The sequence below is a fragment of the Rhinopithecus bieti genome, unplaced genomic scaffold (assembly GCF_001698545.2).
Source record: "Rhinopithecus bieti isolate Rb0 unplaced genomic scaffold, ASM169854v2 scaffold_10175, whole genome shotgun sequence".
NCBI lineage: Eukaryota > Metazoa > Chordata > Mammalia > Primates > Cercopithecidae > Rhinopithecus > Rhinopithecus bieti.
The window spans coordinates 200,065-216,822 of NW_016806289.1; the positions used below are offsets into that span (position 1 = coordinate 200,065).

At 54.0% G+C, this 16,758-nt stretch overlaps 1 protein-coding gene across 1 annotated transcript; it reads left to right on the forward strand.

The window, feature by feature from the left end:
- Positions 1 to 390: 390 nt before the first annotated feature.
- Positions 391 to 15,996, forward strand: LOC108531778 (mesoderm induction early response protein 2-like). The gene is made up of 4 exons (XM_017875384.1): positions 391 to 442; positions 10,070 to 10,160; positions 11,688 to 11,879; positions 15,992 to 15,996. The coding sequence occupies exons 1-4, from the start codon at positions 434 to 436 to the stop codon at positions 15,994 to 15,996; spliced, it is 297 nt and encodes a 98-aa protein (XP_017730873.1). The 5' UTR covers positions 391 to 433.
- The last annotated feature ends 762 nt before the right edge of the window (positions 15,997 to 16,758 follow it).

Here is a 16,758-nt window from a genome sequence, read left to right on the forward strand (position 1 = left end):
CCAGCCGGACACCGATTCTGGCTCTATCACTGACACTCTGGGTGGCCAGTCGCCCTGGGCCTCAGTTTCCTAGTCTGCAACGCGGGGTATTAACAGCGAGCACCCAAGGGACTGGAGAGGTCACACGGGACCACGTGGTCCGCACGCAGGTGTGATTATCAGGAATTCGTATTTTTATGGAATGCATCCTCCTCCGCCAAGGCCAAGGCCGGGGTCCAGCAGAGACGGCCGGGAAGACATCGCTAGCTCGCCAGAAGCCGCCAGCTACGCTCGGCTGCGCGCCCGCGCCCGCGCACCTACTACGCGCCCGGCCCGCTCTCCGCCCCCTCCAGGCTCCGCCCCGACCCCGCCCTCCAGGCGCCACAGCCAATGAGTGCGCGGCCCCGCATCCGGGGATCCCGGTGCGGCCGCCGCCTCCCGCGCACACACGGCCATGGCGGAGGTGAGTGAGCGGGCCGGGGGAGCCGGGCCCCCGCCCCCCGCGCGTCCGCGCCCCCCGCCGCGGTGTGGCTCGGCCTCGCAGTGGGCCTCGGGGGACGGAGGCCCGCTCTTGGGCTCGGGGCTGGCCGGACGGCTGGCATACCTTCGGGCCGGAGGGGCGCGGGGTCCATCGGCGGCCGCCCCCGGCCCGGCCCCCCACTCCCCGGCTGCCATCGGGGCTGCAGTGCGCAGGCGGGCGGCGCGGGCGAGGGTGGGCGGAGTGGGGAGGGGAGGGGGCGGGCCGGGGTCGGGGTCCGGTGGGCGCGCGGCCCAGCTCCAGGGTCCGACTCCCGGCCCCGGCCACGGCCCCGCGGCGCGCAGGCCTCCCCTCCCGCGCGTTTGCCAACTTTGCCAAGTGCTGGGGCCGCCAGGCGCCCCGCGCTCCTCGTCGGGATCCCGGTGGACCCACCGCGCCTCCGCCGCCCGCGAGCCCCCTGGCAGGGCTGGGTCAGACCCCAGGCGGGATTTGAACCCTCGACGCGGACCTGCCTGGCACAAACTGGGCGCAGGGTGGGTGGGTCCGCCGGGGCCTAGAGAGCGTCGGGGCTGATCTCAGCAGAGTTGGACCAGCCTCTCCCGGGCACGAAGTTACTTCTGGAGCCTCCTCCCTCGTCCTGGAAACAAGCCGGGGGCCAGCTATGTTTTGGAATCTAGAATTTTTCCGATTTGAGGATCTGTGGGATTTTGGACGGTGATGTTTGATCACACCCACCTAGGACTGTCTAGGATAAGACAACAGATAGCTTCGTGTCAGGTCAAACCAGGAAGGAAGAAACTTTCGCTTTTGGAGCTTTTTTTGATTTTGGAGTGGTGGATGAGCCTGTGTGGACCTACTTTCACCTTAGAGGGTCCTGGTGAAGATGGAAAGAGATAATGTAGGCGAAGGCGCGGCGGCTGCGAGGTGCGCAGTCGGTGGGACTCAGTGCATGACTTCTGTGTGCAGAAGTTGCGACAGGCAGGCAGACTCAAGAGCGGATCCTCTCTGGGCCGCAGGGGCCCATAGGAAAAGGTGCCCACCCAGCCAGGCACAGCCGCCTCATGGGCAGCCGGGATTGGAACTGCGGCCTGGCCGTGGTGCCACGTTGCGTGTTTATGTCTTGGCACCATACGAGTGGGTGTTGTGGAAGGCAGGCCTGGCCATTCTCTCCCCCTGGTGACGACCTCAGGGGCAGTAACAGGCCCTGTGTTTGTGCCAAAGACGGTGTAGGTGTCTCGATGCTAGGCCAGATCTCACCAGCCAGTTCCTTCATCGAGAGTTAGTCCTTTTGGAGGAGACGTTTAGAGAGACTGAGTCCCCATGCTGATGGTGGCTGATCTCCAGGCTTGGAGGCAGAAGCTGCGTCTCCCAGTGGCCCTGCAGCAACGTGGTGGTCCAATGAGTTGTGCTCCTGGCATCTTTGCTGGGAGTGGGATGGCATTTGGGCAACACACATGGCCTCACAGGTAGCTCCGTGTCTGGGATGGCACAAGTCAGACTCCCAAGCCAGCCTCCCCCAGACCTGCCATGTGGCTGTTCCGTCCTGCCCTGGGCTGAGCTCCTCGTGGTCTGGCTGCTCCTGGTAACCCTGTTTTGCAGTTTGGGGTGGTGCCCTGTCAAGGGAATTTGATTTGATTTTCTAAGGCGGTCCCGCTCTGTCCTCAGCCTGAGGATCTCGCAGTGAATGGAGCCGACGGGGCCTGTGCTACAGGGATGCAGAGTCTGGTCAGAGAGAGACGTGGATGGGTTCGGACCAACAAGGGTGAGGGTGCTGAGCGTGAGGAGCCGTGGCAGCCTCTCTGACCACCGGACTTGTTCTCTATGGTCTTGGGCAGGTTGCTCAGTGACACAGAACTTCCTTTTCCTCATCTCTGAAATGGGAAGTTAATGGTTGGTCTTCAGAGCTAGGAGGTCTGATGAGGTCCTGCCACAATGGCTTGTACATACAAGTTGAACCTTGTGAAGTTGACAATATTCCACTGTTTTTAACCCATAAAAATGGCAATTTGTAACTTAATAGCACATAATCCGTACCAGTTACTTTATTATGTGTCAGTATCCCAGAATAATCATAAGCACCAGAGTGGCAGACGGGAATGCTTCATGCTCTACTAGATTAATCTTTAAAAAACCTAAGAGCACCACATTGTGCTCTTGCCTAAAACCATCCATGGCTTTTCATGCTCCCTGGGATAAAATGGTCCTCCTTGCTGAGTCCCGCAGCCCTGCGGGGTGGTCCCCACTGACCCCCGACTCTAGGGCCCTGGGCTCCTGTTTGCTGGTGCACTCTACCCCTTTGGGCGCTGCCAACGAATGGTTCAACCTCTACTCAGGCCCCCTGGGCCTTCCCTGACCCGCAGTTGCAGAGACCCTGTGCCCTGTTTTCTCTTCTCGGTGCCAAAGACGTCCACTCGTTTGTTACCTGTGTCCAAAACCAGCAACGCCATGTGGGTGGCGGCAGGTGGAACTTGTTTCTCGGGTTAACCACCTCGCCACTGCCTTGCTGAGCCCAGAGTGGGCGCCCAGGGAACGTTGGTCAGACGGAGGAGTGGGGTGCTGGGCGGTCCAGCAAGGGCCTGGCACTTGAGTTGGTGTGGATGGGGAGGAGGGTCAATCATGGTCTCAGGAGAAGGAGGTTCCAGTCACACTGGGGAGAGAGCTTGTGGCGTGGGAGGGTTAGGTGCAGCCATCTTGGCGAATGGAACCTGTCACCCTGTCATTTGGGGTTAAGCTTACAAGGGCGGCCCCTTGTGTTTTCTGGTGCACGCTACACCTGTGGGGGCTGCCCTGGGAGAAGGGCTGGTCTGTGCTCTGCACTCAGGCCTCTGGTGCAGTCTTTTTTTTTTTTTTTGAGACGGAGTCTCGCTCTGTCGCCCGGGCTGGAGTGCAGTGGCTAGTTCTCAGCTCACTGCAAGCTCCGCCTCCCGGGTTTACGCCATTCTCCTGCCTCAGCCTCCCGAGTAGCTGGGACTACAGGCGCCCGCCACCTCGCCCGGCTAGTTTTTTGTATTTTTTTAGTAGAGACGGGGTTTCACCGTGTTAGCCAGGATGGTCTCAATCTCCTGACCTCGTGATCCGCCCGTCTCGGCCTCCCAAAGTGCTGGGATTACAGGCTTGAGCCACTGGGCCCGGCCTCTGGTGCAGTCTTTATGCTGAGTGGCTGCTGCTGCTTCTGCTCCCTGAAGACCCTGGTGGACGCCTGGGTCTGTGGCCTGTTGTCCTCTGGACCTTGTTTCTAGAATGCTGTTTGCGCTTCCTTTGCTTTTTTTGTTGCCTGGAATACCCTTGGCCTGCTCCCTATCGTTTTCCTGCTTCCACTTTGACAAAACAGAGGACTTTGTCTTTCCTGGGAGTGAACTCAGAGGGAAGCATGTGGAGTGTTCTCAGTGAGTGAAATAGGGTCCCTGGGAACCCGCTTTGAGAGTAGACTTGCACCTGGACACCAGGCAGGGGCAGCGGGAGGAAGAAGATCCATGAAGTCCGTATTCCGCGTTAAGTTCCAGGAGCTTGGAGTCACCTGGAAATGAACTTGGGGATCCCAGGCTGCTCAGAGCCTCCCTGTCGGTGGCCCTTTCTGTCGTTCCCAGCCGCTTCCTGCTTGGCCCTCCTCTGCCTTAGCTCTCCGGTTAAATGGCAAGTCAGATAAGGGCCAGATCCTCCTCAGACCCTGCAGACCGCCTCTCCGCGGGCTCGATGTGGATCTGGAGCCTGCGAGGCTGTTGTCAACTCGCCGTCCGGACTGGGGCCTCGTTTGATGTGGTCGCCTGCCCTCCCCTTGTTAGGCTCCTGGTTGCAGGAGTAGAAAGCCAACCCCTGACTGAGGCAGGAACTGTTGCCCAGAGAGCCTGTCTTCGACCCCTACCCAGAGGGTCCTAGAGAGGACCCGTGCGTGATTGCAGAGGTCACTTAGGATGCTTTCACTGTGGCGTCACACCGTGTGTGGCTGTGCAGAGTGGTTGTGGGCCGGTGGCCACCTGCTGTGTCCTGAAAGAGGTGAGGCCATCTCGGTCGGACCCGGACCAACCCCAGCAGGAGGCGTGAATTGCCCCTGCAGCTGCCATGCGCTCTGTGCCACTTGCTTCCAGTCCCTGTGGCCCCTTCCCACTGGGGGTCCTGCTGGCTCTTCCTTCCCTCTGCCTTCTGTGTGCCCTCTGCTCTGCCACCACCGAGCTCAGCCTCCTTGAAGTCGGACGGTGGCGTCACTCTCCACAGCATCCTGAAGTCGGACGGGGTGGCGTCACTCCTCCACAGCTCCCTGGAAGTCGGACGGGTGGCGTCACTCTCCACAGCTCCCTGAAGTCGGACGGGTGGCGTCACTTCCACAGCCTCCTGAAGTCGGACGGGTGGCGTCCATCTCCACAGCCCCCTGAATCGGACGGTGGCGTCACTCTAACACAGCTTCCATGAAGTGGAACGGGTGGCGTCACTCTCCACAGCCTCCCTGAAGTGGACGGGTGGCGTCACTCTCCACAGCCTCCTGAAGTCGGACGGGTGGCGTCAACTCTCCACAGCCTCCTGAATCGGACGGGTGGCGTCAACTCTCCCACAAGCCCTCCTGAAAGTCGGACGGGTGGGCGTCACTCCTCCACAGCTTCCTGAAGTCGAGACGGGTGGCGTCAACTCTCCACAGCTCCTGAAGTCGGACGGGTGGCGTCACTCTCCACAGCTTTCCTGAAGTCGGACGGGTGCGTCACTCTCCACAGCTTCCTGAACGGGTGGCGTCCACTCTCCACAGCTTCCTGAAAGTCGGACGGGTGGGCGTCACTCTCCACAGCTTTCTGAAGTCGGACGGGTGGCGTCACTCTCCACAGCTTCCTGAAGTCGGACGGGTGGCGTCACTCTCCACAGCTTCCTGAAGTCGACCGGTGGCGTCCATTCCCAGCTTCCTGAACGGGGTGGCGTCAATTTCTCTCCACAGGCTTCCTGAAGTCGACGGGGTGGCGTCTCTCCTACACAGCTTCCTGAAGTCGGACGGGTGGCGTCACTCTCCACAGCTTCCTGAAGTCGGACGGGTGGCGTCACTCTCCACAGCTTCCTGAAGTCGGACGGGTGGCGTCACTCTCCACAGCTTCCTGAAGTCGGACGGTGGCGTCACTCTCATTTTTGGTCCGGTCCTTGCCGGCCTTGTTGCCGGAGTCACTCCAGGCCCAGTGACTGCCCCAGCTCCCTTCTGTGGCTTTGCTGGACAGTTGACCCTTGACCCTCACGGTTTGAACTGCACGGGTCACTGATATGTGGATTTCCTTCCACCTGTGCCACCCGAGACAGCAGGACCAACCCCTCCTCTTCCTCCTCAGCCTGCTGAGCGTGAAGATGAGGAGGACGAAGACGTTTGGGTTGGTCCACTTCCACTTGGTGAATAGGGAATATACTTTCTCTTCCTGACAATTTTGTTCATAACTTTTCTGTAGTTTCCTTTTTTTGTGAGAATACAGTACATGATACAACATGCGAAATACGTGGTTATCAACTGTTGATGTTACCAGTAATGCTCCCGACCAACAGGAGGCTATTAATCAAGTTTTGGGGGGTCAGAAGTTATGCAGGGGTTTTCACCCGTGTGGAGGGTTGGCACCCGTAACCCCGCATTGTTCAAGGGTCAGTGGTGCTCCCCTTTGTGCTCCCCAGTGTGACGGGCGGGAAAGGGTTTGCCAGCCGCCGGCCTGAGCTCCACTTTGTAACTGCACCACGTAACTCGCTGTGTGAGCTTGGGTAACGGACTCTCTCTCTTTGAGCTTGGTTCCTTGTTTTCTTACGAAGGCAATGATTATACCACCTCTGAGGACCCGTGAAGAAACGTTGAAATTCTTACTACACGAGTTTTAAACTTCGTTGAATATTTTAATCTACTCTTTTGGCAACAGCTTTACTGAGGTGTAATTCGTTCACCATACAGTTCACCATTTTAATGTGTCCAGTTCCGTGGTTGTTCGTGTATTCATCGAGTGGTGCAGCCACCATCACAGTCAATTTTAGAACATTTTCATCACCCCAAAAGGAACCCCACACCCCTTAGTGGTCACTCCCCAAACCCCACATCGACCCCAGCCCCTTTCCACCAGGAATCCATTTTCTGTCTCCACGGATTTGCCTGTTCTAGACATTTGGGATAAAATGAGTCATACGATACGTGGCCTTTCGTGTCTGGCTGTTTTCAGGAGCAGGAGTCTTTTGAGATATGTCCACGTGGTAGTCTGTCAGTGCGTCCTTCCTGTGCCCGATTGCTAGACCTTTGTTTTGTTTTGTCAGCTGATGGATATTAGGACCCTGACCTGGGCCGCATGGTTAAATACTAGTTAACTTTTGGAGGAGTTGCTGGACTGTTTTGCAAAGTGGCTGCATTATTTTAACATTCTCACCAGCAGGCACAGGAGAGTTCCAGCTTGTCCACATTCTTGCCAACACTTGTTATTATCTGTCTTTTGAGCGCAGTTATTCTCTGATTAGGAAGTGGTCTCAGTGTGGATTTTGCGTGCTTTTCCCTGATTTACTTTGAGCATCTTTTCCTGTGCTTATTGGCCATTTGTGTGTTCTCTTTGGAGAAATGTCTGTTCAGATCCTTTGCCCATTTTCAATGGGATTATCTTCTCCTCGTTGAGTTGTAAAAGCTTTGTATATATTCTGAGAACAAGTTCCTTATCGGATAGATGATTTTGCAGGTATTTTCTCCTATTCCCTGAGTCGTCCTTTCACTTTCTTGGTAGCGTCCTTTGAAGCACAGAAGTTTTAATTTTGGTGAAGTTTATCCGTTTTGTTTGTTTGTTTTGGTCACTTGTGATTTTGGTGTCGTATCTAAGAAACCATTGCCAAATCCAGGGTCACAGTTTTTTCCCCTACATTTGTAGATTCAATCAAAAGGTTGCAAATATTTATCCATATATTTTCTCCTAAAAGTTGTATGGTTTTAGCTCTTATATTTAAGACCTTTGATCCATTTTGAGGTAATTTTGCATATGGTGTGAGATGGGGTCCAACTTCTTTCTTTTGCACGTGGATATTCAACTGTCCCAGCACCATTTGTTAAAGACTGTTCATTCCCCATGGAAGTGTTTGATGCCCTTGTTGAAATCCAGTTGACTGTGAATGTGTGAGTGTGTTTCTGGATTCTCAGTTCCAGTTCTTTGATCTTTGTGCTGTCCTTATGGCAGTACCACACTGTTTTGCTGTGGCTTTGTGGTGAATTTTGCAATTGGGAAGTATTGTGTCAAGATCGTTTGGGCTGTTTTGGGTGCCTTGAGCTTCCATTTGCTTTTGGAGTCGGCTTGTGGGTTTCTACAAAGAAGCCAACTAGGGTTCTGATAGAGATGGTGTTGAATGTGTCAGTCAGTGGGGTGTTGCCGTCTTAATGTTGTCTTCCCAGCCATGAACGTGGGATGCCTTTTCATTCCCTTAGATCTTCCTTCTAACACTGCTTTGCTCACTCAGAGTACTCTACACATTTCACACTTCTCTTGATGCTATTGTAAATGGCATTGTTCTTTTGTATTTGTTGCTTTTATATAGAAATAAAATGGATTTGTATGTACTGATTTTGTGTACTACATCCTTGCTGAACTCACTTTAGTTTGAAGAGTTTTTTAGATCATGTGACCAGCACCAGCACAGAGATAGTTTTACTTCTTCCTTGCCAATTTTTTTTTTTTTTTTTTGACACTGAGTCTTGCTGTGTCACCAGGCTGGAGTGCAGTGCCACGATTTTGGCTCACTGCAACCTCTGCCTCCTGGGTTCAAGTGATCCTCCTGCCTCAGCCTCCCGAGTAACTGTGATTACAGGCGCTTGCCACTGCACCCAGCTAATTTTATATTTTAGTAGAGACAGGGTTTCAGCTTGTTGGCCAGGATGATCTCCATCTGTTGACCTCGTGATCTGCCTACCTCGGCCTCCCAAAGTGCTGGGATTATAGGCGTGAGCCACCTCGCCCAGGCTTTTCTTCTTTTTTTGAGATGGAGTCTTGCTCTGTTGCCCAGGCTGGCATCATCTCGGCTCACTGCAACCTCTGCCTCCCTGGTTCAAGCAATTCTCCTGCCTCAGCCTCCTGAGTAGCTGGAATTACAGACACATGGCACAATGCCTGGCTAATTTTTTTTTGTTTTGGTAGAGACAGGGTTTCACCATGTTGGCCAGGCTGGTCTTGAACTCCTGACCTCAAGTGATCTGCCCGCCTGGGCCTCCCAAAGTGCTGGGATGACAGGCATGAGCCAGCGTGCCTGGCTTCCTTACCAATCTTGATTCTTTTATTTGATGTTCTTACGCTGACTGCCCCTCCGGCACTCTGTTTAGTGCGAGAGGTGAGAGTACACGTTTCGCTCGTGGTGTGAAGGAGAAAGCAGCCTGTGACCGTTGAGGGCGGTGGTAAGTGTGGGTTTGTCCGAGACGCCCTTTGTCAGGTTGAGAAGCTCCCTTGTCTGTTGGGCGTTTTCATTATGAAGTGTGTGGGGTTTTGTTGGATTGGGTATGTTCAGATGATCCTGTGCTTTGGTCTTTATTTTATTGACATGATGTTATTAATTAACTGACTTGTGGATGTGAAATCGACCTCGCCTCCCTGCGATGAATCTTACTTGGTCACGGCTTGCAAGCCTCTTTAGATGTGGTAGGGCTCAGTGTGCTAGTATGTTGTTGAGAGTTTCTGTGTTTATGTACATGAGAGAGATCGTGGCTTCTTGTGGTGGCTCACACCTGTCATCCCAGCACTTTGGGAGGCCGAAGCGGGTGGATCACGAGGTCAGGAGTTTGAGACCAGCCTGGGCAACATGGTGAAACCCCGTCTGTAGTAAAAATACAGAAACTAGCCGGGCGAGGTGGCGGGCACCTGTAGTCCCAGCTACTCGGGAGGCTGAGACAGGAGAATCACCTGAACCCGGGAGGCGGAGGTTGCAGTGAGCTGAGATGGCGCCACAGCATTCCAGCCTGGGTGACAGAGCGAGGCTCTGTCTCAAAGAGAAAAAAAAGAAAGATATTGAACATTGTGATAGTGGTAACTTATAATGGTTTTGTTTGCCTTTTATAAAAAAAATTGAGGTGATTGACAAACTATAAAGTATACCCATTTTAAAGTTTATAATTCATTGATTTTAGTGTATTCATGGCCCTGCAGCCATCCCCTCTATCTGATTCTGAAACATTCCGTCATCCCCAGAAGAAGCCCCGTCCCCGTTGGCAGAGTCACGCTCCCGCTGGCTCTCTCCCTGTCCTTTCTGTCCGTGGATCGGCCTGTTCTGGATGTTTTGTATCAATGGACCCTCCGCTGTGGCCGCTGGTGTCTGGCTTCCCTCCAGTGCATGCTGTTCTTGAGCTTCGTCCAGGTTGCAGCATGGGTCAGGACCGTAGGCCTGTGTGAGGGCAGTTTTCAGTGTCACATGATGTGTGTCCTGCCCTGGGCGAGAACGCCTCCACCCCGTGCGTGGTCCTTGGTGGGAGACGGGACGAGTGGCCGCCACACGCGTGTGCTGCCCTTAGTGCCCCCCAGCCCTCAGAGGCGAAAACAAAGCCGCTTCCCTGGGTCACCGGGGACTGGGCTCTGACCAGCGCTTGCTCTTGGCTGCCGCACTGTGATGTCCAGCAGCAGGTTTTGGGCCAGCCGAGCTAACCCTGCCTCTCTTCCTTCGCAGGCCTCCTCGCTGGGGAGGCAGAGTCCTCGCGTGGTCTCCTGCCTCGAGCACAGCCTGTGCCCTGGGGAGCCTGGCTTGCAGACAACAGCAGGTACCTTCCTTCCTCCTCCCCTGCTCAGTCCGCCGAGGCATTTGTGGCTGTGAGAGACAGAATACCTGCTGGGTCTGGCTGAACTGTGGACCAGCACACTGGCGTCCAGAGTCCAGGGTGTCCCAGCTCCCACCCGTTCAGATGGAGCTGTGGGGCAGAGTGGTCAGGACTCCATCTTCCTGTTCTTTAGCAGGGGCAGGGAGCCCAGGCAGCACCCCAGCAGAGGTCCCAGGCACACAGCTGCACCAAGCTGAGGGCTGCTTCATCTTGCCAGGGTGTTGGGAAGGGGTGGCTTGCTGAGGGAGCCGGGGCTGAGAAGGTGGAGGGTGGCGAGACAGGCAGCACCCCGGGTTCCTTGCACTGTCCTGTGCTGCTGCTTGCCCAGTGGGCATCAAGGTCCCATGCCCGCCTCCTGGCCACCTGTGTTGGGCCCGTGGGGAGGAGTTGGCGCTGTAGGGCAGGGGTCTCTGTGACTGTTCTTTCTTGCCCTGGCTGGGCTCCTTCTGTGGGCCGGATGTAGGGCTGCATCTCTTTCCGGTATCAAACTGGTCTCCACCCCAGTCCTCAAAGAAGGCAGCGCCGTCCCCGTTTTCCCTCACATGGCTCCTCCAAGGACGCGGTGGCCACTGAGGGTCCGGGCGCACCCAGGCAGCTCCAGGTCATTCCCTCACTCCAGCGAGGTGCCTGCCGCCCAGGGTCCTGTGTGCCCCGCAGCGGCATGTTCTGTGCATGGGCTGTGTGTGGTGCACACCTGTGTGCCCAGCCATGCAGGCTGTGTGGCTGCCCTAGAGGCCTCCTGCCCTGGGCTCCCAGGCCCTCAGGCTCCCAGCCTTGGGCTACACTGCTCCTTGTCTGGATTGATTGAGCCCCAGCCTGTTCCTTTGTTTGCTTAAAAGTTTGCCTAGTTGGAGACTAACCTTGCTGAGGAACGGTGACACACCCCTGTTGTTCTGGGCAAACCCTGGGTCTGACGACAGCGGCCGTCTGTTGGGCCGTGTACCTCGCATGTCTGCTTTATGTGGCCCTGCAGATGGAGCATAAGGGACTGGCGTTGTCGAGGCCCCATTGGTGCTGTCCCTGCATGCTCCTTGATGCTGTACTGAGCTATGCAGGTGAGGGCTCAGCATCACCCTGCGTGAGGAGTCATGGAGCCCGATGTGAACCCAGCTCCACTGAGTCCTGCTGCTCCTTCCACCCTAATGAGACAGATGTTGGTCTCTTTCTAGTCCACTTGCTCCCCAAACCCTCGCAGGCTTCTCTGTTCAGGAAGACAAGCAGTCTCTCAGAAAGAGACCCCCCCGCCCCCCCAAAAAAAATCCTTGGAATCTGTGTGCAGCTCACCAGCCGTGCTCCTGTGTGCGTCCGTCGTGGGGTGTCCTGTTGGGTCCCCTCACGGGAGGCTGATCCTGGCAGCGTGCAGAGGGCCTCATCCCTCGGGCTTCTCCTACCCCAGGTGTCCGTAGTCTCGGCAGGATGGTCGGGACAGGTGAGGCAAAGTTCTCACCTGGGCTGCTGTCTTCTCCCCAGTGGTGTCCATGGGCTCTGGAGACCATCAGTTCAACCTCGCAGAGATCCTGTCACAGAACTACAGTGTTCAGGGAGAGTGCGAGGAGGCCTCGAGGTGCCCAGAGAAGCCCAAGGAGGAGCTGGAGAAGGACTTCATCTCCCAGGTACTTGGCCAAGGTGATCCCGCCCCTGTGTTGGGTGGAGCCCTCCGGGGTAAGCCTCACAGTTTTGTGCAGCTTAGATTCCACATTGGTAAGTGCTAAATTGTACGTCTTTTGCAAAGTGCCAGATGCTGTCCTAGGAGCTGAAATTCAGTGGAGACCAGGTCCTTCATGGGGCTGTCTGAGCGGTACAGTGGTGAGGGATTAAGCCAACTGCTCTCAAATCTTCTGGTCTCAGAACCCACTTTGTACTCTTAAAATTATTGGGAGTTTCGGGCTGGGCGCAGTGGCTCACGCCTGTAATCCCAGCACTTTGGGAGGCTGAGGCGGGTGGATCACGAGGGCGGGAGATCGAGACCATCCTGGCCAACGTGGTGAAACCCCGACTCTACTAAAATACAAAGAATTAGCCAGGCATGGTTGGGGGGCATCTGTAGTCCCAGCTACTCGGGAGGCTGAGGCAGGAGAATGGGGAGGCGGAGCTTGCAGTGAGCTGAGATCTGGCCACTGCACTCCAGCCTGGGTGACAGAGTGAGACTCCATCTCAAAAAAAAACTAGGCTGAACGCAGTGGCTCACGCCTGTAATCCCAGCACTTTGGGATGCCGAGGTGGGCAGATCACAAGGTCAGGAGATTGAGACCATCCTGGCTAACATGGTGAAACCCCGTCTCTACTAAAATACGAAAACAAAATTAGCCGGGCGTGATGGTGGGTACCTGTATTCCCAGCTACTCGGGAGGCTGAGGTGGGAGAATGGCGTGAACCCCAGGAGGCAGAGCTTACAGTGAGCTGAGATTGTGTGCCACTGCACTCCAGCCTGGGCGACACAGCAAGAGTCCGTCTCAAAAANTCAAAAAAAAAAAAAAAAAAATTGAGAGTTTCGAGGGACTTTGTTAATGTGCTTTATCTATTGCTTTTTTATTATATGAAAAGTTAAAACTGACATATAAATTGAGTGGACGCGGTGGCTCACGCCTGTAATCCCAACACTTTGGGAGGCCGAGGTGGGCAAATCACCAGGTCAGGCGTTTGAGCCTAGCCTGGCCAACGTAGATGAAACCCTGTCTCTACTGAAAATACAAAAATTGTCGGGTGTGGTAGCTCACGCCTGTAATCCCAGCACTTTGGGTGGATCTCTTGAGCCTAGGAGTTTGAGGCCAGCCTGGGCAACATAGCAAGACCTTGTCCCAAAAACAATAAATAACAGGCCAGGTGCAGTGTCTCACGCCTGTAATCCCAGCACTTTGGGAGGCTGAGGCGGGTGGATTACCTGAGGTCAGGAGTTCGAGACCAGCGTGGCCAACGTGGTGAAACCCCCGTCTCTACTAAAAATACAAAAATTAGGTGGCTGTGGTGGCAGGCGCCTGTAATCCCAGCTACTCAAGGGGCTGAGGCAGGAGAATTGCTTGAACCCGGGAGGCAGAGGTGGCAGTGAGCCGAGATCGGGCCATTGCACTTCCAGCCTGGGGGACAGAGCAAGACTCTGTCAAAAAAAAAAAAATTGACATGTAAAATACTTAGTAACTCATTTTAAAATGACATGAATAAATCAGTTACATGTTAATATAAATATTTTTATGAAAATGAAAAAAAACTGTACCAAAAGAAAAAAATTAGTGAGAAGAATTAATTTTTAGTTTTCCAGATGTCTTTGAACGGAGAAGCCAATGTAAAAATCCAACTTCTGTCCTTTTTTTATGAGTTGGGGTCTTGCTGTGTTTCACAGGCTGGAGTGTAGTTGGCGCGATCTCGGCTCACTGCATCCTCCGCCTCCTGGGCTCAAGCGATTCTCCTGCCTCAGCCTCCCGAGTGGCTGGGACCACAGGTGTGCGCCACCATGCTCGGCAAATTTTGTATTTTAGTAGAGACGGGGTTTCACCATGTTGGCCAGGCTGGTCCCAAACTCTTGACCTCATGATCCGCCCACCTCGGCCTCCCAAAGTGCTGAATTACAGACGTGAACCACCGCACCCGGCCAAGCTTCTGTCTTTAAAAAACTTATTTTTTTGAGACAGGATCTCACTCTGTTGCCTAGGTTGGAGTGCAGTGGTGCAATCATAGTTTACGGCAGCCTCGAACTCCTGGGCTCAAGGGATCCTCCTGCCTCAGCCTCCTGAGTAGCTGGGACTATAGTCGCATGCCACCATACCTCAACAACTTTTTTATTTTATTTTTTTTGTAGAGTTCTTGCTGTGTTGCTAGGGCTGGTCTTGAACTCTTGGCCTGAAGCAGTTTTCTGCCTGTAGGTGTGAGCCGCTGTACCTGACCCAGTTTCTGACAGAGTCTCGCTCTGTTGCCCAGACTGGAGTACAGTGGCGCCGTCTCGGCTCACTGCAACCTCTGCCTCCTGGGTTCAAGTGATTCTCCTGCCTCAGCCTCCCGAGTAGCTGGGACTACAGGTGCCCTCCACCACGCCTGGCTAACTTGTAGTTTTAGTAGAGATGAGGTTTTACCATGTTGGCCAGGCTGGTCTCGAACTCCTGACCTCAAAGTGATCCTGCCGCCTCAGCCTCCCAAAATGCTTGGATTACAGGCAGGAGCCATGTCCGGCCAGTTTCTGTCTTTTAAGGGAGACATTAATCTGTTGTGATAGGCTGTTATGGTTGAAGTACAAATGTAGCCTCAGATCTGTTGTTGAAAAGGTCAGAGTATTTAACAGCTTTTCAGATAATTGTGGGTATTCTTCTTTGATGCTACAGCCGAACTCATCAAGTGGGAGTTTTGTAGAGAGTAGCTGTGGAATCTGAGACCGTATCAGTGAACCTCATCGTTCAAGAGGCAGAAAAGTCCATGACCAGGGTCCGACTGAGTGGGTTCTGGTGCTGGCTCTTGCTGGCTCGCTGTGTCCTCACAGGGTGGACAGAGAACAAGAGGGAGCCCTCCGGTGTTTTCTTAAAAGGACACTAATCCTGTTGGATCAGGGCCCCACCCTCATGGCCTCGTCAAACCTTGATTACCTCTGTAAAGGCCCTGTCTCCAAATATAGTCATGTTGGGGGGTTAAGGTTGACTGTAACAGTTAATACCACCACCAGCCTTATCACAAGTTTTTTAAATATTGGAAAGTTGGCAAGTTCATGTTGTCAAACCTAAGTTTTCAAAATCTTGAGTTTTACCTGCAGCAGTTACGGTCAGCTGTTTCCTTTGAAGTAACAGCCCCCCTGGCTTGCATGCAAGGCAGTGCCTGCCAGGTGCCTGTCTCAGCGACTGTAGTTGGCCAGCATTCTTTGAGGTCTGTCTCAGCGACTGTCGTTGGCCAGCATTCTTTGAGGTCTGTCTCAGCGACTGTCGTTGGCCAGCATTCTTTGAGGTGAAACGACCAGGAACAGCCTCTTCGCCTCACCCCTCATTCCATGCATGTGGCTCCATGAAGGAACCACCTCACTTTGGTATGCAGCAGGTGCATGCTTCATGCTTCCCACACCCTCACAGCACGTGGAAACATCTGCGCAGGATGAGACCTAACAAAGTACTCACTTTGTCCAGCACCTTCTTTTATTGTTTTTTGAGATGGAGTCTTGCTCTCGTCACCCAGGCTGGAGTGCAGTGGCGTGATCTCGGCTCACTACAAACTCTGCTTCCCAGGTTCAAGTGATTCTCCTCCCTCAGCCTCCCGAGTAGCTGGGATTATGGCAACTTCTCCTTGGTCCTTGCCGGCCTTGTTGCCGGAGTCACTCCAGGCCCAGTGACTGCCCCAGCTCCCTTCTGTGGCTTTGCTGGACAGTTGACCCTTGACCCTCACGGTTTGAACTGCACGGGTCACTGATATGTGGATTTCCTTCCACCTGTGCCACCCGAGACAGCAGGACCAACCCCTCCTCTTCCTCCTCAGCCTGCTGAGCGTGAAGATGAGGAGGACGAAGACGTTTGGGTTGGTCCACTTCCACTTGGTGAATAGGGAATATACTTTCTCTTCCTGACAATTTTGTTCATAACTTTTCTGTAGTTTCCTTTTTTTGTGAGAATACAGTACATGATACAACATGCGAAATACGTGGTTATCAACTGTTGATGTTACCAGTAATGCTCCCGACCAACAGGAGGCTATTAATCAAGTTTTGGGGGGTCAGAAGTTATGCAGGGGTTTTCACCCGTGTGGAGGGTTGGCACCCGTAACCCCCGCATTGTTCAAGGGTCAGTGGTGCTCCCCTTTGTGCTCCCCAGTGTGACGGGCGGGAAAGGGTTTGCCAGCCGCCGGCCTGAGCTCCACTTTGTAACTGCACCACGTAACTCGCTGTGTGAGCTTGGGTAACGGACTCTCTCTCTTTGAGCTTGGTTCCTTGTTTTCTTACGAAGGCAATGATTATACCACCTCTGAGGACCCGTGAAGAAACGTTGAAATTCTTACTACACGAGTTTTAAACTTCGTTGAATATTTTAATCTACTCTTTTGGCAACAGCTTTACTGAGGTGTAATTCGTTCACCATACAGTTCACCATTTTAATGTGTCCAGTTCCGTGGTTGTTCGTGTATTCATCGAGTGGTGCAGCCACCATCACAGTCAATTTTAGAACATTTTCATCACCCCAAAAGGAACCCCACACCCCTTAGTGGTCACTCCCCAAACCCCACATCGACCCCAGCCCCTTTCCACCAGGAATCCATTTTCTGTCTCCACGGATTTGCCTGTTCTAGACATTTGGGATAAAATGAGTCATACGATACGTGGCCTTTCGTGTCTGGCTGTTTTCAGGAGCAGGAGTCTTTTGAGATATGTCCACGTGGTAGTCTGTCAGTGCGTCCTTCCTGTGCCCGATTGCTAGACCTTTGTTTTGTTTTGTCAGCTGATGGATATTAGGACCCTGACCTGGGCCGCATGGTTAAATACTAGTTAACTTTTGGAGGAGTTGCTGGACTGTTTTGCAAAGTGGCTGCATTATTTTAACATTCTCACCAGCAGGCACAGGAGAGTTCCAGCTTGTCCACATTC